The sequence below is a fragment of the Callospermophilus lateralis genome, chromosome 5, assembly GCF_048772815.1.
Source record: "Callospermophilus lateralis isolate mCalLat2 chromosome 5, mCalLat2.hap1, whole genome shotgun sequence".
Taxonomy (NCBI): domain Eukaryota; kingdom Metazoa; phylum Chordata; class Mammalia; order Rodentia; family Sciuridae; genus Callospermophilus; species Callospermophilus lateralis.
Window position 1 is genome coordinate 77,742,174 of NC_135309.1, and position 24,377 is coordinate 77,766,550.

At 34.1% G+C, this 24,377-nt stretch overlaps 1 protein-coding gene across 1 annotated transcript in view; it reads right to left on the reverse strand.

The window, feature by feature from the left end:
* Nucleotides 1–24,377, reverse strand: part of Man2a1 (mannosidase alpha class 2A member 1) — a 161,451-nt gene that overhangs the window by 102,685 nt on the left and 34,389 nt on the right. Inside the window, exon 4 of the mRNA XM_076856934.2 lies at nt 18,482–18,653. Coding sequence (XP_076713049.1) covers nt 18,482–18,653 — 172 coding nt within the window. The remainder of the gene's footprint in view (nt 1–18,481; nt 18,654–24,377) is intronic.

The window sequence follows — 24,377 nt, forward strand, 5'->3', positions numbered from 1 at the left end:
AGAAGCCCAACATTAACACACATTTGATTTCTAAACATATGCAGGATCACTTAACCAGTGATAGAGTGGATAACGGATACAGTTTCGAAAAGTATAAAAATAAGTTATATCTAAAAATTCCTTACATAAAATACAAAGAAGTGAGTTAAATTTACATTGTCATGGAAATCATTAACTAATTATTTCACTTGAAGAATATAATGACTCATTATAGGATCTAAAGGAACCCAAATGTCCGACAACATTTGGAATCTGAGACAAACATCAATAACTTAGGGAAAAAAAAAGCTGGAAATTTCTATAAATTACATTTCTTTAAGAACACAACTAACTCCAAGACTACTGTGTCCCACCCACCCCTACTGCCTTTGCTCACAATTAGTTCTTTTATGTATCATAATGGTGATTGCCTGATTTAACCACACTCTAGAGGCCATGGACCTAACTAAACATTTATACCTTATGAGAGCACTGGTAACCTGAGATGTCAGGATAGTTTAGGATTTAATATGACCATGAAATGTGGAAACTCAACTTCATTATTTTATAAGTTTATCAAAAATAAATTCTTTTCTGATCTAGAAGAGAAAATAACTATAAATTAAGAAAAATTTTTTAAAAACGGGAAAAAAATCACCCTAAAGATGGAATTTTTTTTTTTACCTATATCAACTTTGCTACCTAGCTCCTGTCCTATAGTCACAAATGGTTTCCTAAGAACAGTCAATTGAATACAGAATAAAATTATATTCTGCAACTAGTTTTCCCAGCTTTGCTTGTGAACACTCCATCCCTTCTCCTTCCCCATGATGCCTGAGATGCTTTGATGGTATGTCATGTGGTTAAAGACAAAATATCTAAGATATTTTCCATTACTTTCTTCTCTATCCTTCCCCAGCTAGCTGGTTCCAACTGCCTTCATGTCTCAACTCATATATACTCAGAGAAGTCTCTGTAAGCACCCAGGCTAAATCAATACTTCCACAGTATCCCCAAATCACTATCATTACATCATGGCTTATATCACAAATCAAAGTTACCTGTTCATTTACATGCCTTCTCTCTTCTCTTCACTCCTATTCTCCATTAAAACATAAGTCTAAAGAACAGGGACTACACATGCTGTTTGGTTCACATCTGCATGCCCCCTAAGCAATCAATGAATGAGACTCTCAGTTTAATATTGGTAGTTACAAAACATTTATATATATATATATATATATATATATATATATATATATATATATATAGATAGATAGATAGATAGGCCAAGCTCACAGACACATGAAACATAAATTAGAAAAGGAAGTGTCAGTTAGCATGAACTTTCAATAATCTAGGCACAAGGTGAGATGCTCTAGAATTCGATAGTGGTAAGAAATATGGAAGAGAAAGAAGACAACGGAGTCATTTTATGAAAAAGTATCAAGAGAAATTAGGGAAGGATTGGAGCTAAAGAAAAGGAGGATTACAACAAATATGATTTAGGGTTCCAATGACAAGTGTCTAAGGGAGCAGTGGTATTAATAAACTAGATAGTGAAGTAGAGTTGACAAGGGGACTCACTTTGGAATGATGAATATAAATTTGGTCAAGATTACTGATAATAGGGCTGGGGATGTGGCTCAAGTGGTAGCGCGCTTGCCTGGCATGCATGCGGCCCAGGTTCGATCCTCAGCACCACATGCAAGCAAAGATGTTGTGTCCGCCGAGAACTAAAAAATAAATATTAAAAATTCTCTCTCTCTCTCTCTCCCTCTCTCACTCTCCCTTTAAAAAAAAAAAAAAAAGATTACTGATAATAGGGGGACATCCAAAAGGAACTACTCCAATAGAAAACCAAGCTTCTGGGAATAGGAAGCACAGTAAAACAAAGCGGACGTCACTTTCCTACATTCATATATGAATACATCACCTGTGAAACAACACATCATGTACAACCACAAGAATGGGATCCTAATTGGAATAAGTTATATTCCGTACATATATAATATGTCAAAAAAAATGTAAAAAGAAAAAAAGAAAAGTAAGCTTAGGAAAAGGGGTCATATAAATTTAAGTTAGGGGGCTGGGGTTGTGGTTCAGTAGTAAGTAGAGCACTTGCCTAGCAGGTGTGAGACACTGTCTTCGATTCTCAGCACCGCTTATAAATAATAAATAAATAGATAAATAAATAAATAGATAGAGAGATAGATAGATAGATAGATAAATAAATAAATAAATAAATAAATAAATAAAATAAAGGTCCATTAACAACAACAAAAAAATTTTTTAAGTTAGGGAACTGGGTGTGGTGGAATATGCCTGTAATTCCATCAACTCAGAAGGCTGAGACAGAAGGATTGCAAGGTAGAGGCTAGTCTTATCAACTTAGAGAGACCCTGTTTCAAAATAAAAAGGACTGGGTATGTAGCACGGTGGCAAAGCACCCTGGGTTCAATGCACAGTATACAAAATAATAAGGAGGAAATAGGGAAGCATGGGAAGTCTTAAAAAGAAAATCAAAAGGAAAGTCAAAGATCAAGTAGAAAGATAATATATGAGGAAAAGGAAGTGATAAATGTTAAAATGAATAAATTTGTGAAAAATTCTAGAAAAGAGTAATAAGGAGAAACTATTCCTACAGTTGGCAAAAGATGTTTAAAATTACCAAAATTGTGCCATAGATTAGTCACATCTGTGGGTCAGACTTAAAAGTTGAGAAAAATCTTCTCAATATAGCCATCAAATTTGTGGGGAAAAGAGTGGATTATTATAGGTTCTCTGATATTGTTGCTTTTTTTTTTTTCAAAACATGTTCATAAGAAAAAGTTAATATATTATGTCATGGAAGCCAGGGGACTTTCCTTTTAGAATAGCTTGCCACTACATGTTTTTAAGAAAAATTGCATGAGGAGTTCAAAATAGGTAGAAATAAGGTCACAATAACAGGCCAAAAGAGCATAGCTTTTAGTGTTTTCTCAGCACAGACTCTCTAATCAGTAAAAAACAACCAATGGAAAGCAAAACAACATAATTTTAAATATGAAGCAACAGCCTATGTAATGCGACACAGGAATAATAAGGTTAGTGATTATACCTCTTTAACTGAACTGCCTATTTTTCCCACTGTATGACTGTATGACCCTCTAAATCATCCATAAGCATGGTTTAAAAAAGAAAAAAAAGAAAGATTATAAACCAGAAGATTCTTACAGGCAGTGAAGTTTGGTTTGGTATAAAATATTTATTGTGTAAGACAAAAACACTTGCCATGTGATCATTCAATATCAAAGACAAAAGCAGAAATCTGTAAACACACACATTTTCCCTGTACTCCAGACCCTATGTGATAAGCACTTCAGCATATGAGGGATAAAAGAACAACAAATGGTACCCGCCCCCCCCAAAAAAAGGGAAAGGTATTGACCTAATTATTGGGAAAAATAGCAATAACCATCATCATTTAATAATAGCCACAAAAATTAGAACAGAATATCTTGTAGAAACAACATATAAGGAAATACTTCTAAAAATAAAAGCAATAACAGAAAAGTTATGTAAGCATATAAAAAATACCACTTAAAATCACTACTGTTAGTGATAAGACAAAAATTAAGACAGATTATAACTGCATTTTCGAGATTTTAATAATTTAAATAAAAGTAATAGGAAATAGCTATATCCAACATTAAAAAAAAATGGCTGGGGGGTGGGGATTACTGGGGATTTAACCCAGGGACAATTTAACACTGAGCTACATTCCCAGCCCTATTTATTTTTTGTATGTTATGACAAGGTCTGAATAGGTTATTTAGGGCCTTGTTAAATTGCAGAGACTGGCCTCAAATTTGCCATTTTCTTGTCTTAGCCTCCTGGGCACGCCACCATCCCCAGCCAGAAAATTTTACTTAGAACATTTTTTACTTAGAAAATTTTACTTAGAAATACAGGCATTTCAAAGTATTTTTATTCACTTGATGTTCAAAAATCAAATAAAAGAACCAATTCTAAAAAAGGCAGAGGAAAATATATCTAAAAACTCATGCCCCTCCCATAAGGTCTATTGCTCTGTTTCTACCAACACACTAATTTCGGGCAAACAATTTTTACATATACACTTCAAGATATTTCCTAATAGGAGATTCTGAGGCAAAGGTGGAAAAGGAAATGAAGGAAACACAGCCCATGGATGTAGCAAAATTCAGAAACTTAAGCATTCTGAAAGTTAACAATACTGGTGTTTCACTTTTTTAAGGTACTGACTTTATTTTTAACTAATTAATGTATTTCTGTGTTTCTATTTCAATGCTAGGGGATTTGATATAAAAAGCTTAAGGAAGGAAGTAACTGATCAAAATTAAGCTGAGCATTTCTGTCACTGCTCATTTTGCCTAGGATGCAGAATTTACACTTAAGAATACTGGAGAGCACAAGAAGCAGTAAATCATTTTCTGAAAATGTCACTTCTCCCCCTATGTAGACTCATCAGCCATTTGGATTGTGGTGACACACAGGAGGACACACTCAAAGAGCCTTTCTCCCTAATGATGAAATAGTTATAGACAACTTAGTAGCAAACAATGCATCACCTAATAAGCTTCAAAGAATCACAAATTAATTTCAAATGAGACAATGAGTTGAATCTGTAATCACACATTTGGGGAAATATGAAATAATACAAGATGACAAACAGAGTTTTATTCATAAATTTAAAAATTAATTAAAAACTCAAAAAGATAGAGGCTCTCAAAGAATCAATGCATATCCTAAAGACAGTTGCTAATCAGATTTTCTTTTTTGAGGTACCAGGAATTGAACTTTGAGGCACTTGGCCACTGAGCCACATCCCCACCCTTATTTTGTATTTAATTTAGAGACAGAGTCTCACCGAGTTGCTGAGCACCTCACTTATTTCTGCTAATCAGATTATGGAGATTATCTGTAAGAGAGTAAAAATAAGATTTTTATTTTAAAACTCCTCATAATTGTAGAAACTTGTATTTTTGAATATTGATACCTATATTAAAGGTTTCGTGTATGAGGAAAAAAAGACAATGAGTTACATCTCATTATTTCTTCCCAATTTCACTTCAGATCTAGCCATTCTTTCAGCTCTCAGTGCATGCTCTCAATCTGCCTAAAACATTTTCCCTTCTAGTACTTGCTTATTTGCACTTATGAATTCACTGCTGACTACCACATCCCACCCAAACATCACTTAATTTCATAGCATTCATAACAAAAGTGAATTATACATTTGTATTTTGTACTGTGTTTTTCCTCCAACAGACTATAAGCTCCATGAGCACAGCAATCACATCTGTTTCAAGCACCATTTACTCAGTGTTCCTATTTATATAAAAGTGTAAGAAAAGGGTACCAAAAAATGCAAAAGAAAAACAAAGTATATGAAGCAGATATTTCAGAAATAAGTGGCTCCTAAAAATGAAAAGAAATTTAACCTCACTAAGGAAATGAAAGTTGAAAACTCAATAAGATGCCACTTTTCACCTATCAGATTAGAAAGATGAAAAAGTTGTACAACATACTGTAATGCCGAGGTTGAACAGAAATAGGTATTCTTAAGTACTGCTAACAATCTTAAATTGTAAAATGCAAAGATACTTTTCCGGGTTCTCTCAGAAAAAGTCAGAAAATATTTAAAAGTTTTAAAAAATGAAAGTACTATATACACTAAAGATAAAAGATATACTCTATGCATGAGCAAGAGATCAGAAATAAAACTACATGGTAATCAATTGGAAGTAAATAAATTAAGTCCCATTCATTAAATAGAATTTATAAAAGGTTCTCCAAGAAATATGTTTAAAATGCATGGTACAATACCCATTAGGATAGCTATTATTTAAAAAACAGCAAACAAGTGGAAATAAAGAAAGAAATCTGCACAATGCTTGTGGGAACATAAAATGGTACAGCCACTGTGGAAACCAGTACAGGGTTTCCTCAAAAACTTAAATGTAGAATCACCATATGATCTAGCAATCCTATTCTGAGGTACATACACAAAAGGACTAAAATAAAAGACTCAGATATTTGTACATCAATTGTTCATAGCAGCATTATAAAAAAGACAAAAAAGTGGAAACAACCCAAATGTCCATCAAAGGACAAAAGAATAGACAAAATGTGGTCTCTACATACCATGAAATGTCATGTAGCCTTAGGGAGGAAAGAAGTTCTGATGCATGCTGTAACAGATGAACCTTGAAGACACTGTGCAAGTAAACCAGGCCAACATGGAAGGACAAAAATTGCATAATACCTATTTATGAGATACCTAGAATAATCATATACAGAGAAACAGAAAGTAGAATGGCGGTTGTCAGCAACTGGCAATGTGAACAGAGAGAAATGGGAATTACTATATAATGGATACAAACTTTTGGTTTGAGATTATGAAAAATTACTAGAAATGGAGGGTGGTGATGGGTAGACAACAGAATTGTAGACTTAAAAATCGTTAAAGGGGTACCTTTTATATTATGCATTTTTGCCACAATAAAAAACAAAGACCCACTCAAAAAAGCACAGTGCAATGTGCCTTATTATCTGTATGCATATGTACGTCTATAAACATATGTGCATATTCAATTCTTTACCTGTACACAAAATAAATGCATCTAGTCAACTAGCTCCAGTAAGAAGAGATAAAAGACAAGGAGACATAAATGGTTGAGTACTTTATCTTTCATTGTATACTCTTCCTATATATTTGGGCTTATATTTTTAAAAAATTTAAAATGTTTCTAAACTTTCAAAGCTATATCCTGATTTCTCCTAAGCACTGAAAACAAAACTGTAGCTTGAAAATGGCCATAATATTTAAGAATATTCCTCAGATGGTTCAATGAATAATTTCTGCAAAGTTTTAATAGGGGATGCAGTCTAATTTAAATACTTCAGTGTATAATAAATATGACTTCATTCAAAAAATGTTCATTCATGCCCTTCAGTAGAGGAATAGATAAACAAAATGTGGTATACATACACAATGGAATATTATTTGGCTTTAAAAGAGAATAAAATTATGGCATGTGCAGGTAAATGGATGGAGTTAGAGAATATAATGCTAAGTGAAGTTGGCCAATCCCAAAAAAATAAATGCCAAATGTTTTCTCTGACATAAGGAGGCTGATTCATAATGGGGTCTGGGGGTAGGGGATGATAGAGTCATAGGAGGATTAGATGAACTCTAGATAGGGCAAAGGGGTAGGAGAGGAAGGGAGGGGACATGAGGGTAGAAAAGATGGTGGAATGAGATAGACTTCATTACCCTAAGTACATGTATAAAGAAATAAATGTTGTGTCAATATTTTGTGTACAAAGAGATATGGAAAATTGTGTTCTATATGTGTAATATGAATTGTAATGTATTCTGTTGTCATATATAAGAAATTAGAATAAAAATAAATAAATTTTAAAAATGTTCACTCATCAAAAATTGGGGAAACATGTAAGAAGTTAAAGAATAAAATTTTAAAACTCATTCTTAACAACTTACTAAACATGCACAAAGGGTTATGGTTGGCACAGTTTACCATGAATGGGAACTATATCATGTTTATGGGTGTACTATATTTTCTGAGGTATTTTAAATTGAGATCTAACAACATGCAATATGTATGTTCACTCATGAATTCTGACAACTATAATCACTATTCAAAATAATACCCAGAATATTTCCATTAACTCATGAGTTTTCCTATGCCCCTTTCCAAACTATGTCCACCTACTACTCCCCCAAAACATACAATTCTGACATTGTTATTTCTATCATAATAGATCAGTTTAGTCTGCTCTCAGATTTCATTAAGTGGAATCATGCAACATTTATTCTTCTGTGTCTGGCTTTTATTTTCCACTTAATATGTTTGTAAGATTCATCCATATTACAATACATTTGAGTAATTCATTATCTTTCTTTGCTCTGTAGTATTCCATTGTATGCCACATTTTTTAACCCATCATTTTGTTGATGGACATTTGAATTATTTCCAGTTTTGAACTTCTATGAAAAATTATTCTACAAAAATATGTATACAGGGCTGGGTTGTGGCTCAGTGATACAGCGCTTGCCTAACACATATGAGGCACCAGGTTTGATCCTCAGCACCACATAAAAATAGATATATAAAATAAAGAGATTGTGTCCATCTACAACCAAAAATAAAAAATACATAAAAAGAAACTCATCCATTTTATGTTCCCATGAGCAGTAAGAGTGTGCATTCCTTGCTATCATCAGTAGATTTTTTTATTTCAGCCATTCTAAAGGGGTTAAAGACAATACCTCATAGAAGTTTTCATTTGTATCTCCCTGATGGCCACACATTATCCAGTCTCTACACACACACATCTGGGTCCTGCTGTTGCAGACTAATAAACTTCAGGGCTTTGGGCATGTAATGCCTCTGGGCTAATCCCTGGCCAGTAACCACAACTCTCTTTAGGTAACCTGAAATTTCTTCCCTACGTTCTGACACCCCTTTTCTTTGTCATCCTTCAGGTTTCTACTTGAATAACACTTGCTTCCAAAACCCCCTTCTTGCTCCATAGAAGAAAACATTCTATTGTAATTTCGTGCTTAATTACATATCTTGCCTGTTCTTCCCTGAGGGCTGGGATCAGGTCAGTCTTGCTCACCTGTTATTGCTGAATGCATGGTGGAGCAAATGAGAGAAGGCTTTGGAGATAAAGTAATATTTCAGCTGAGTCTCTGGAAATTAAAAGGACTAACATTATTCAGTTCATAAAAGGGTTAAAAAAAATCCAAAAGAACACGTGGACAAATTCCTAAACAGCATAAAACAGCATGTGTACAAGGTACCCACATGGATGGCTCAATAATCATCCTACGGAAGAGGAGGCAGGAAGTGACTGGAAACAAAGTTGGATAAGTAGGGGGGCTCTGAATAAAAAAGTCAGTTTGTGTCAGGCAGAGAAGATTAGTCTGCAACTTTTGACACTGAAGTATAATTGCAACTTAAGCACATAGAAAAACCATCATCAGACTCAAATATATTGAAAAACCCAATGGTGAAACGGAGGATGCTCCGAAATAGCACAACTAGACTCAGGGAGATCATCTGGTAGTCTTCACAACAGAAAGAACAAGAGGGCTGGTGTTGTGGCTCAGTGGTAGAATGCTTACCTAGCATGTGTGAGGCACTGGGTTTGATGCCCAGCACCACATAAAAATAAACAAATAAATAAAGGTACTGTGTCCATCTACAACTTAAGAAAAAAAAATTAAAAAAAAAAAAAAGAACAAGAGCAACAGGGATGAAAATGAGGGTCCAGGGCCCAGAGTTACTATAGAGGTGAAACTGACAAGGTTCAAGTACTGACTGGATGTGGCAAAAATGGCAGGCCAAAAGGCAGAGGATCATAGGAGTTAGGAGCACCAATTCTGCAGCAAGGGTGCCTGGCTCTGGTCAGCTGGGTAACTTTTAGTTTTGTTCTTTAACTTCAATGCCTCAGTTTTCCCAACAGGAGAATAAGGATAATAAAGGAACTTAAAGTGAATGCTAGGGGATTGACTAAAAAAATATATAAGTGCTTGGAACATGTCTTGGGTTCACAGCATACCCTCAAATGTTAGCTCCTACCAGTACATTAACCAGGGAAAAAGAAAGAAGTCTAGGTTGGAGTTTTAGATCTGGAAGTAGACTGAATGCTAAGTAATTTAAATAATAATGTGGACAAGCATGCAAAATGAAGAGAATGGGGAGGGGGGTTACCCCACAGGCAAGAGCAGGACACTTAGCAAATGAGGAGAGAAGAAAATCAGAGCAAGTTATTTTAGACCATGGTACATTGCTATGATCCGTCTGATGAAATGTTAAGTACCTTTAGGCTGTAAACTCAATCCAACTCTGTACTGATTCTGAACTTCACAAGACACACTAACTTCTCATTGCTTTATAAATTTTATAACAGCCTTTGGTTAAATACCATAAAATCTGAACTGTATAAGACATATAATAAATTAGTCTGTATAAGAACATTAACAGTCCATTTTTTTTTCAGGAAAATACAAAATATACATAGGAGAAGTTGGATTCTTATTATTTAAGAAACTAACATCAAGTATTTCCCTGATTCCAAAAAATAAAGATAGTTGAGAGAACTGAGTGAAAAGTTCACTTACATATGAACCTCAAAAAGATACAAGAGGATGGTTAAAGATTAGATGAATAAAAAGTCTGCATTCTTAGGAACAAAATGAAAGGCAGAAATGTGGTGAAGATACAAAGTCTACTAAGTAATGGATACAACTGGAGCTTATTTCACATCAAAATGTGACAGAAAGAAGCTGGTCAAGATTTCTGAGAACATGTAAAGTGTTCTAGGTTCTAACTATTCAGTGGGTTTCTGCAACAACTACTGGCATCAAGGGCAGAAGCAAATGCAATGTAAAAACTGTTTTAGTATCTCAGAGCCCAGAGAGAAACAACAAATGTGAAATATGGTGGATGCTAGTCAAAGGAAATACTAAGGGTAATGTTTTAGCAGCTTGACTCTGAGGTCACATTTTGATGTATTATGACCATTATGCAGTATTTAACTGCATGTAGCCAAAAATATCCAAATATGAAGTCTAAAAAGTAAATAAAACGAGCATATACAGAAAATGTGCTGATTACTTCATGAAAAGCAGTTTCTTTTAAATTCACTGGAATGTGTTACAAACAGGGGCCATGACTATAATTGATTAAATTATTTTGAACCACCAAAAAAAAAAGAGAGAGAGAGAGAGAGAACTAGAAAAGCTAGATGTTGTTTGCATGGATCTCTCTTTAGTTAACTAGATTTTCATTTTTAAAGGCTTATAAAGCTAAATACTACTGCCACATGAGGGAATAATCAAACAAGTCATTGCTAGAATAGATTATGGGGATCACTTGAGTTATGTTTTTGTTACGTTCCCACAATCAATTGGTATTCTTCAGGGACAGTGAAAGCTTAGGTGGAACTCTGCTGGAATTACAAATTCAGCTCTGCAATAGCTAGTTTGCAAATTCAGGTACAGACATTTAATCCATAGCTCATCTTCAAAAAGGGAAAAACAAGCCATTGTATAAGCAATACACTAGTTGTCAAAAAAAAAAAAAAATTCTATTGGTAATGCCCCTTAGAACAAGCTAAGAACTTTAAGGGGAGCAAATACAAAATACAAACATCTAATAAGTTTTCCCCAGTATTTATACATGTTGCCTACATTTAGGTAACTAACTCTAAGAATGTTTTGTTCAAGTAAGAAAAACAATTGCATTTATCCTAGATAAATGTAATAAATGAACAAAAGTGAATGATTATAGCCAGAACAGAGAGAACTTTAAGCGAATCTTAACAACAATAACAAAAAAGCTCAATGTCCTAGTGTAGCTATAAAATAAACTTTTATTCAAGAAAAATGGTGCACACCCTACCCCCCTAACCCCCCCCCCCCACAAATCTTACCATCCTCTATCCTTAGCATTGCATTGAATCATATGAGGAACTTCCATTTTTGTACATCAAAAGTGGTCAAATACTGGCAACTGTACACAGTTCAACCTAAATAAAATGGCCAACAAAAACAGAATAAAAAGAGAGAAACCTGCACTCAGGTAGAATCAAGAGAAGTGAAATAGGACAGAGGAGGCTGGACACCAAGGAATAGCAGGAAGCAGGTTTATTGGCAGCAGCTGGGTTCAAAAGGGGGGCTTTTTGCCTCCATCAAATCACCCCTCTGAACCCTGAGTTCAGAAATTTTAGAACTTTATACCCAGTATGTAAGGGGAGGGGCTCAGAGCCTCACAATCTGAGGAAGTTTACATAAAAGCAACTTTTTTCACTGTTCTGGGCACCCAATTCAGGCCAAGGACACTCTCTGTGAAAATCAGTGTCTGGGAAAGGGAGTGTTCTCCTCTCCTTTTTTTTTTTTTTTTTTAATATTTTTTTTAGTTGTAGATGGACACAATATCTTTATTTATTTTTATGTGGTGCTGAGGATTGAACCCAGTGCCCCACAAATGTGAGATGAGCATCCTTCCACTGAGCTATAGCCCCAATCCATCCCCCTCCTCTTTTTTTCCCACCACCTGGCTCCAAAGGACATGACTATAGTCAGTCCTTTGAGATGCAAAAGCCTCTGTGTAGGCTCCAGACCAAGGCTGGAGGCCTTGAGTCCCTCACTCTGTCTCTGCAAAGGTATCCTCCACCTGAAAACTATGTTGTAAAAATTCTTGCTGATAGTCTAAGAACAACTATGCTAAACAGAATTTCTGAGGGTCTCTGGAGAAGTTTAGTTATGGCAGGGGTCTTCTGAGGGGGTCTCTGGCCTCCCTCAGAAGGAGATCATCCACATGTCCTAAAATTGGCAGCATTTCTGACAATGCAGGTGAAACTATACAGAATTCAGCAAGAACTGATCCATAGCTGCCCATATGAAAATCAGTATGGAGTCTCAATTCATAAATGGAGAAGATTCTGAGATTCTGGCTACAGCCCCTGGTTTGGAAAGCCAACTGCAGAGGCAAAGCTCACTAACCATAGTTCCTACCAGGCAGCTCCCTGATGCAGCCTTGCTGGAAGGAAGCCAAGCATGGCCTCCTCCTATCAAACACAGCAGGCAGAAAGCCTAGTTTCCTGACTGGACTTTTTGGCTTCTGTGAAGAACAATCTTCACACCTTCTACTTAACGTACAGGCCAAATCAAAAGAGAGCTAGATGCAGAAAGTCAGCACCAGGCACAGCAATTTCACCAAAGAAAGACATTCATAGATGGGACATTCCTTCTTCAGATCTTCTCACAGCTCCAGTTCATCTCTTCCCCTCCCCCAATACTATTTAATAACTTTGGCACCTTCCCCAACTGTTAGATGCAGGAAGTTCATGTACTCCTCCAGGAACTAATTCTCCAACAAGGGAACTAAGGAGGAATGTATCAGCTATCTGTTTAATTTGCAAACAAAATGTACTGGGGGAAGTTACTGGGCACCAAGAATTGAGGGCAAGGCTAAAAGTCCAGGATCAACAAAGGGCTGGAGGAAAGTGAGATCATATGGCAGGGGCAAAAGGGACCAGGTCAAAGAACAAGAGTCTCATAAATTCAAGGTGCTATGTGCTAAGAGAAAGGGCTTGCAAACTTCTCTTCATACCTGCTCCCCTCCTTTCCATCTGTCAGCCCTCACTTCACTCTGTACAGATGAAAATCCTGGGAATTAATATGCTGATTAACAGTGTGTAGGTCACAGCTGACTTGTCTGATTTCAGGGCAGGAAGATGGAGGATCTGACCTCTCTGCATGAAAAACCATTTTCAAAAGGAAACTAGTGGAGTGAACGCCAATTTACCAGTAAGAACAAATTCATCAAGAAAAGGGTTCTTATATTCAATATATTCAGCATATATTTGGTTAGAAAAGGAAAGGCTTTCAAGCAAGATACATTAGGTATGAGTTAAGTTGTTTTGCTCAAGAATGAAAAGGGGAAGATACTTGGACTTATGGACAATAACACAAAGAATACAGAACTAAAGTTAAAACAAAGCATTTAAAGCCAGGAAAGAATAAACTCACTACCAGGGAGTGAATTAGGAGGGAGTTGGGGAATCTTTGAGAAGAATCTCGAAAAAGACAGCAAACATAAGAAATAAAAAAAAATAAATAAATAAATTTAAAAAAAAACTACATATGTAAAAGAGGCTAAACCCAATAAATAGACAATTGACTTCTAAAACAAATGAAAAGAAAGCAGGAGTCAGGAAGTGCAGAAAGTATGTTGAAGAAATTTTAAACTGATAGATGGAAAACTGAGTGAAACATACCTAAAAATATTACTTGGTGAAATTTTATTTATTTATTTTTTATGTGGTGCTGAGGATTGAACCCAGTGACTCAACCGTGCTAGGGGAGTACTCTACCACTGAGCCACAACCCCAGCCCATAACTTGGTGAAAATTTAGCACCTCATAGATAAACGTTTTTTAATCCTAAATGCACATGAGCAGAGGGTACAAAAAGTTATCTTCAATTGAGCATTATATAAGAAGACGCCTTAAAGATAAATCACAAACATAAATTTTATATAATTATTAAAAAATAAAATTCTTGAGTTAACTTCAGAAATAAAAATTCCATACAAGGCCCCCAAAAAATATTCCAAATGAAAAATAAAAGCTAAAACAATAAAAGGCTATGTTGTGGCTCAGAGGTAGAGCATACGCCTAGCACATGCAAGGCACTGAGTTCAATCCTCAGCACCACATAAAAACAAAGAAAATAAAGGTATTGTTTCCAAATACAAATAATAATAATATAATAATAATATCCAATAATGTGTACTGGGAGTTTTAAAATGTGCCATGCATGTGTTGAGCATCTTATTTGTTTTAATTCAATCCTCAATAAAAGACCAAATAAAATGAATTCCGATATTATCTTCATTTGCAAATAAAGGAACTATGGCACAGAGGTTAAGAAACTTACCCAAAATTACAGGGTCACTGAGAGTTGCCAGGGTTTGAACCCAGGCAGTCTGGATCCCATCATCAGCCTTTTGAACTACCATTCAAAATTGGCTGTCCTTACAGTAAAAAGAGTAGCACAGATCAGGCAAACTAAAACAAATGAACAACAACAAAAAAGAGTAGTTGTGGTAGCAATGTTGACCATTAAAAGGAGAAGACTGTAGTTTGTCAATAGGGATAGATACAACTTATGATGAAGAACAGAAATACCAGAGTGCCCAGAACCTTGCAATTCCTGCTCCATAGTTTACATCCAGGAAATGTCTGTTGAATGAATAAACAAATGAGCTAGTAAAGATCCAAACAGATCAGGCACGAAATATAGGAGAAAACAAAAAATAAGAGGAAGCTGACAAGAGAATGTTAGCAAAACGTAAATACAGCCAGTTCTGCTATAGGCACTTGTTTTAGAAATGGGAATTTGTTCCAAAGTGATTGATTTTATTAGGAAAAAAATTTTGCATTTTCAATGTGCAATTTAGTCCCAGAGAAACACCAGGTGAAGGCAGATAACTATCCAAATGAACTGAGCCCTGGGAATACACACATGTGCATGCTGCAAACATCAACCAGCTCCTTCAGTTCATCATGTGTTATGAGTCACACTCCTCCACACCTGCTGTGCAACTTTCCATCAGATTTCAAGAAACAACACTTACACCACCATTTCACAGTAACACACAATCTATACTTTTTCCAACACCCACTTTCACAAACAAATATCAGATCTTTTTCAAGGTAAACGGATACATTTATTGTAGCATTTATGCATGTCTTAGTTTAATACATGTAAAACTGGACAAGCACTTTTATTAGGTTTCATTTTTTAGGATCTTTGTGAGCACAAATCACTGATGAAGTTCTACAGTGCTATGCACCCTAACCTCATTTTTTCCACAAACACTGTGATTTTATTGCATGACTGTGCATACACAGTGATTTTTTTAAAGAATGAATATGTTGCATGATAGCAGAATTAACTATACACAGATGAAAACAGTATTTTTAAAATACTGAATTAGCAGATACCCATCAAAATGCACATTCTACCAACACCTCCTCTTTAAGTACCATTAGAAGGTTCATCAATATTGTTCACATATTAAGTCACAAAGAAAAACTCAAAATACTCTAAAGAATAAAAAGCACACAGTTCATACTCTCTGACCATAAGACATTAAAGCAAGTTTTTAACAAAGTAAAGCAGGAAAAAAGAGCATTTTCAAAATAAAATTATTTTTCTAGTCAAAGAGAAAATGGTAAGTACAGCTGCAAAATACTTACGAAAAAAATACAATAATGACAAAATTACATGTAAAAATGTAAAAGCTAGTTATAACAGTGCTAAAAAGTAAACACACAGATAGAGGTACATTTCTTATTAAAATAAATGGATTGGCCCATTTAACATTAGTGAAAGCAGGCAGAATAAATTAGGAAAGATGAAAGCAGAAAGGTCAAAGTTAAAAACCACAAAAATACAAATAGATTCTGAGGGAAGTGAGATCAGGTGAAAACCAATAAAATAAGTGAAAGCTTTAGCCAGTCTATTAAAGATGAAGGAAAAAAATCAGAAAATAAGTAATAAAAAAAGCAAACAATAAGTACAGATGAAATAAATCCTTAAAAATCTAAAAAAAAAATCAATAGAATTTCTATAAAATTATCTTTTTTTTAGAAAATATAAAATGTTATTTGTATATAAGGAGTAATGTAAGATCTAAACAAACAAAAGCATTTTTATATCTTAAAACTTAGTCAAACCAAAAAAAGTTCCATGTAGTTTTTTAAATATTTTTTTAGATGTTGATGGACCTTTATTTTATTCATTTATTTATATGTGATGCTGAGAATTGAACCCAGTGCCTTACACATGCTAGGCAAGTGCTCTACCACTGAGCCACAACTCCAGACCTTCATGTAGTTTTACAAGATAATCCTTAATTTTTAAAAGATTGCCAACTAGTAGGTAGCTAGAGCTAAACTAAAGATTTAGAAACCAGGCACTGTGGCACAAGTCTGGAATCCAGTGACTCTGGGAAGCTGAGGCAGGAGAATCACAAGTTTGATGCCAGCCTCAATAACTTAGGCCCTAAGCAAAATAGCAAGACCTTATCTCAAAATAAAAGATAAAAAGGGCTGGGTAAGTGACTCAGTGGTTAAGCACCCCTAGATTCAATACCCACTACTGAAAAATAAAAATAAGACTTCAGAAATGTTATGATTGGCTGTGTATTTGTGCATTTGTGTGTATGTACATGTGCATACACCTATGTATGTTAATCTAAATTAGCTGCTAACATTTCAATTTAAAGTAATACACAACACTTTGGAATTCCAGTTTATCTTGGGTAACTGGAGGAAATGTCCAGATAACACATGTCTAGAGTAGAAGAGTGGCTAGCCACTTTGGCTATGGTGGATACTCAGCTTATCCTTGTACCTCTAGAGTCTACATTCTCCAATTAATGATAGAAGTCATAGAAGTCAGTTCTCCCCAAAATTGTCATTGGATGTTTATGCCAATTTCCATCAAAATCCAAAGATTTTTTTTTATGGAGTAGGATGAACTTAATAAATTAATTATAAAGCTGTTTGAGAAAATTAAATGGTCATTTCATTAAAATAATCTTTCAATATAGAAAGACAAAAGAAGACTGAAAGTGTCTAAGGAAATATATCATAAAACCATAACAATTAAAAGTCAAACAGAGGGGCTGGGGTGGTGGTTCAGTGGTAGAGAGTCTGCCTAGCACATGTGAGGCACTGGGTTCAATCCTCAGCACCACATAAAAATAAAAAAATAAAATAAACGTATTGTGTCCATCTACAACTAAAAAAATATACATACATATTTAAAAAAAAAAAAGTTAAACAGTAAAATCCATGAAACAGATCAAGATGCCCAGAAATCAGCACATATTTAAACAGAATAAAGATGGCACTTCAAATCAGTAGAAAAGGATGGATTATTTAAATCTTAGGCAGCAAAGCATGTGAAGGCACAATGTTTGGAAGTAGAAAGCCCAGGCTGGATGGAATACTAGAGCTGCCATGTTTAGCAGAGTGACATCAATGAATCAGTGTCTTTATCTGTAAATGAGGATAATGATCATACCTACTTCACAAAACAGTTGAAAGGATTGTTAGTTATAATTTGTAAAGTGCTTAGAAGAGTGACAAATGCAGTCAGTGCTATATAAATGTTAAATAGATAAAATAATCCATAATTGGTGATCAGAGAACCACCTGTCACTATATAGAAGGACATAAATTTGGAGTTTTTAAAAAAATGAAACTAGAGAAAAAAAGAACTACTTATCTAAACCGTAGACTGGGGAAGATCTTCCTAGTTACAAAAGCAAAAGCAATATCACAAGAAAACAGACTAACAGACTTGACTACATGAAAATTTTAAGTCTGTATGTTAAAGATTAATAATTAATAAAAACTTCAGAAAAATATATATCTAAAAGTGAATAAGAAAAAGTATAATCAAGCAAGTCACAAAAAAATTAGTTTCTAAGAGAAATATGCAACACTGATAGCAATCAAAGATGCAAATTAAAATATTTTTCAACAAATTGACCAAGTTTTTAAAAAATTATATTGTTGACCAATAAGCTGAGGAGTTTGTACATTTCAACACAGAAGATTGAAAGATTAACTGAAACAACTTTTCTAGAAATCACTCTGATGATATGCTATAAAAAATTTAAATATTAAGCCCCTTTGACCTAGAAATTCCATTTCTAGGATAAAGTTGGAATAAGAATTTCAATGGAAATGTTTCAATTCTTTTTTAAAAAATATGAATCAAAACCAATTGAAAAAAAGAATATAAAGAAATAAAAGTTTCAGAAATAAGGCTAAAAATTCACCTTCTAAAAATTTAACACTTGTTTCACTATACAATTAATCATTAATACTATCAAATTTTAAAAAAAGCTTTAAAACAAACCTTTTAACAGCTTCCTTCTTCTGAGTATCTACAATATCCCACCATTTTGAAAGGTAAGAGATTTCAGACCACATAAATTTCCGACTTGAGTCTTCTTTCAGCTTTATGACCATGTTATTAAAAATATAATGAGTCTTTTCTCTAAAGTATTCATTGAAAGTCTTCAACCAACCTAAACCAAGACACAAATATACCACAAAGGTCTGATTCACATGTCTGATTACAACTCATTCACATTCCACTGCATTACCTTTGGACATCTTTAGATGTTTCATTCATAAAAAGATCTATTTAAAATTTTAACAAGTGTTTTCAATTAATTAAATTCCATTTTAGTTGACATAAGACTCAAAAACCCCATGAATACTGAAACAATAAAAACTCCCTAAAAACTGCACAAAAATTGAGGAAGAAAAATAAAAAATAAGATGACTTGGAGCCAAAAAGCAGTTATTTATGCCTAAATAATTAATTTAATTACTTATCTCTAGTTTAAGAAACTTTTTTAATCTTAAAAATCTAAATATACAGTGTTAACAAATTGACACTCCCTTCCTATAATATAAATCAAAACTGTATCCTCTCATGCCACAACTAAAATTTCCCACCCATCAAATAAGTTAACATAAGACAAACAAAATCACAAGTATAAACTAAATCTAAAAGTTAACAGAAGAGCAATAAGTTAAATACATACAGTACTGACATGGATACTAGAAAGAAGAATTCTCCCCCCCCCCCCAAAACAGGCATTTGTTCCCAAAGATTGTCCATTCTTCTTCTTTTATTTTTTTTTAATGAAGCACAAAACGTCACTAATCAAATACCAAACTGTATAAATCTATGCATACTTTTTTCTAAATAAAAGAAAATCGCGGGTATTGAAAATTTGATTCTCTGATTTTTTTTACTACTTTTCAAATCATAGAAATTTAGACTGAAAACATTAGCAATTTCATTATAAGAAACATTTTTAAGAAGACCCACAGGTCCAAGCATAGCCCCAACATATAATTAAAATGGTCATGGCAAAAATATAACACTGCCACAAATTTCACCTGTAAGCAAAGTGGACCCCCTGGAAAATGACATATTCTCATCTATAAAATATTTTTTCCCAAGTCTAAGTTCTAAGATTTTTATTTAATGAGTTTCTTACTTTTAAAATTTATATTTTAAACTGTGGGAAAAGCATGTAGCATAAATCATCTATGAAATCTTACAGGAAGGAGGGTTTCTATACATCCAGGCTGAACTATCACTCATTTGCTTCCAAACATCATACATGTAAGGGAACTAAAAGATAAGGTGTCCAAATGACTGTCTATAATTAACAGTCAGTGTATATTGAATCTGCTAGCAAACAATGTGCACTTTTGAAAGAGCATTGCAGCTGTGATTGTATTTATCCTTCTTGCTTTAACTCATTCACTCTACAATTATTTACTGAGCACCTACAATATGACAGGTATGATGCTTGATAAGCCAAACAGCAATAGTGTGAAATATCCTTTATAGGACCCTTTCCAGATCTTGAGCCATTTTTAAATTGGTTTTTTACCAAAACAAGGTTCCTGGATAATTTAAGTTTTCCATGTTTAATTAAAAAGCCTATACTTTTAGAAAAACTCTAATTTATCTCACAAAATAATGATTTGCAAAGAATTCCATCTTGCTTCATGGAGGTACTAACCTAGAGCTCTGCCCCATAACAACCACGCCCAAATCCACATCTGGGTTCCCAGAAATGGGCAAAGAAAATGCAAACTACCCTTAAGTGGGGATTCCCTAAATTCCCACTGTCCATGCCAACACCACTGAGTTTAGAAACATCAAGTACATAGAACTGAGTTTTGGATATAACACGTGACAAACATTAGCTGCTATTATTTTGACTATCAGTCTTATCATCATCAGTCTTCAACTGTGCTTTTCCCACTGGTACAATTAAACCAGGTAAAGGGGAAATAAAAAAGACATTTCTAACACCTAATTTTTAAAAGTATATAATTAAAATATTTAAATTGTCCATATCTTATTAGTTGCCACAAATTTAGTTTACATCACATTCAACCCTTACCCTTGTAATGGGCTAAACTGTGTCATATGTTGACCTACTACCACCTCAGAATGTAACTGTATTTGGAGATAAAGTCTTTAAAGAGGTAAATCCCAAAATGACTGGTACCCTTATAAAAAGAGGAGATTAGGGCACCAACACACAGAAGGAAGACCATGAGAAGACAGAGAGAAGATGGACATTTACAAGCCAGGGAGAGAGAAGCCCCCAAAGAAACCAATCCTGACACCTTGATCTTGGACTTCTATCCTCCAGAACTATAAGAAAATAAACCTCAGCTGTTTAAACTCCCTCATAGCTCAGGGTAGTTTGTTACAGTCGCCATGGTAAACTAATGCAGTTCTGGAAGAAATTAGTGTTATTACCAGCCCCACAAAAAAAAAAAAAGACTGCAATGCAGAGACAATTTATCAAGCACCATCTTCACATTTAGTATTCTACATCTACACCTACTTATTACAAGCTGAATTCCAATGTAGATTAGTAAATTTATTTCTGCACCATACTCTTATTACATATGTGTAACAAGAACCATGTAAATTACCTAAATGGCTTTGTTAGAATTATCTTTAAGACAACATGTGTGTCTTTTATCTAAACTTTAGCAACGGTCAAAACTAATTCCTAATTATTTTTCTATTAACCAAATTAAAGAACTATAAGCAGTGGAATGCCTCTATACATAATTTAATAGAAAAACTCCAAAAATCTAGCATAAAAGGCAAATTTAAGAGGACTAATCTTTATAAAGATAAATAAGTAAAAGGTTTTCTTAAAATATAACTATTTAATTTCAACAATTATAATTTTTATGAACTAAGATCATTTCGAAGACTCATAAACTCATAAGGGTTTTCATAGAGGAATCACAGTGACTGATTAATCCATTTTGCCTTCAACACTTCATTTGCCCTTCAACAATCATGTAGAAAATATGTCAAACATATTTACATGAACCAAAATACAAGCTCAGAGATGTCAACTTAAAAGCCTTCCATAAAACTCATCTATAATAGATACTAATACCACTACAATATAGCACAATTAATGAAGAATGAACTGAAAGATAGCCTCTTGCAAGCTTCCAATATTGAGTAATATAACAGTAAATTAGTTTTTATTGCTGTTATACAATAGAGTAATCAAGTATTCCCTTTTTCACTGAATTGGTTCTTTCTTTTTCTAAATCACTGTAAAAACTACAATTGTATATTAACATGAGACCAATCAGATAGACAGTATTTTATGAAAAGTTGTATGGGATGAATTCTTGTGACATAAAATTATATCCCTATCTCTAGATTTAATAATCTTAGGACATTGAGTTGCAAGTTGATTTACTTAAGTGGACAATTCAGTTTCTTTTTTTTTTTTTTTTCTTTCCCTTGAATACACTTAGAAATTGAACCAGGGCTACAACAGCATTAAAAATACCTTTCAATTTATTCTTTTTCATTCTAACCACCCTACAACCCACAAAAGAGCTAATAGATGTTTTAAACAAGTGGAGAAATGTCTAAAATAATAAGTGAATAATTAGAAATTCCACAAAGCAGGTATAAATCCAAATTCAGCACACTGTTTTTTAAGTTCTAAAGTAAAATACTTACAAAGTTGAAAATTCTATTGCCTATTTTAAATGTTCAAAAACAATTAGTACCTATAATCATTCATTGATAAATCACTATTTTTAAATTTTGGACTCTTGATTATAGCTTAGAATCTGTGGAGATCTGATCTTCTTAAGGAACACTTTTTTTTTTTTTTTTTTTTTTTTTTTTTGCGGGGTGGGGTACATGAGCATAAACAATATTATCCTGAGTACCAGACAAGAAGTATCTGGCCCTGATTTAGAAGGATCTCGCCATTTGTCCTCCAACCACATCACTTTACACAGGATAAATCCATAGGCTAAAGAACTTGCCCACCCAGAGCCTGTCATGCTCTGCAAGTACCAAGGCTCAGACATTTGTGTCCAAATAGCACCAAGCTGGCTTCTTCAGCCTACATTGAACCTGCAACTGGAACCTCCCTACCCAAGCAGGGCCAAGAGGCTGCAGTTTGTTGGAGTGTGGACAGAACACTGTGGTGTCTGCAACCAAAGCTCCTCCTGGTTTGGGACAAGGCCAGGTCTGGGAGGAAAGGGTACTGGACTACTCCCAAGGTAGACTCTTCCCATATATACCATCATACTCTAGTGGGAATGTGGAGTCTAAGCAGTCTAAAGAGTAATGCTACACTTGGTCTTCCAGATCACAAAGGGATTTCTATTTTTCTTTTTTTGTTTTAAGCCATCTATTGTTTTGATTTTTTACTTTTAAATATTAAGAAGCAGGGTATGTGAGTCTCTTTGTACTTCTGCCCCAGATATTACAAATTTTTGAAGCAGGCCTGGGCATACTATGACCCAAAGTTCAACTCAGTCATTTTCATGAATCTAGCACCTACTGCAAACCTACACAAGAGTTCAGTAAAAAAGTACCTGAGAGATGAACGAAATGTATGACCAAAAGGACTGAGGGGGCGGGGTGGAGGGGGGGAAGGCATGGAGGAATAGAAATGCAAATTTAGTACTTCAACTAGAAATGAAACCAAAGGTAAAAGATATTATACTATAGCTTGAGTATATTCACTCTATTCTGAGGCCAACCTAATTATCTTTGTCCTTTAGGTTTCTACAATATTAATAATTAAAAAGGCCCTGTCAGTCCTAAGATGATTTAAAACACTGATCCCTGAAGAGGCACACTCCCACCAAAAACAGCACTGTTATATCATTGTGATTTTTGGCTGCATCAATAATGTTTTTTAATGAGAACATTAACTCCACTCAAAAGTTAAACTGATACCAACTTTTGAGAAGGCATGAAAAAATTTTGAGTAAAAAAATAATTATATTCAGTTAAGTAACAAATTGATAACAAATATTTAAAACATCAAAAGTAAGCTTTAAGCTATTTCAATTTGAGAGTATTCTCAAATTTAAAAATAAATACAAATAGGCTTATAAAGCAAGCTTCCTTATTATAGTCATTGAGCTATTCTCTAGAAGCAAATTATCAACAGGTTTCTTCCATCACTGGTGGATCCTTCAATATTCAATCACAACATCCAGTCTTACACTTAAGGGGTGACCTATAATCTTAATTGGTATTACTATTACTCAAATATGCTCCTTATTAATTTTAATTCCAAGGTTTATCTTGTAAGTTAGGTTTGCTTCTCCACCCTGATAAATTGTGAAAGAGTTTTAATTAACATTCTAGTTTATTCATTCAAAGATGTACTGAGCATCTAATAAGGGCAAGTAATAAAGCAAAGCTAAATGAACATAGATTCTACAGTGAAAATATGAACAAACAGCTGTGGAAATAAATACATACATACATACATAAATAACCAGAAGAGTAGAAGAGAGATTTCAGTCTTAGATTAGTCATCAGCTGGATACAGAGAATAACATAATCCTTTAAAGTATATATTAATTTCAGGTGCAGGAGGCAGTTGGGTACAACTGCACTGTAGGATACATGGTAGAAATAGGAAGATAATAAAATGAAAAATAGAAGTGGGGACATATATTAAAAATATTTGAAGCCATTCTTGTTCTTACAGAAAATTAGGAGGAAGCTAAGGTTTTCAGTTCTATGCTTTCAAAAATATCTGTACCAAGAGTATAAAGCATACAGTTTAAAGGTAAAATAGAAACAGATACAGGAAATGAGACAATTTCAACAATTCAGTCAAAAAAAAAAAAAATGGTTTCAAACTGCAGTGGAAATAGACCAAGGGAAATAAGAGGACCAATGAAGCAAA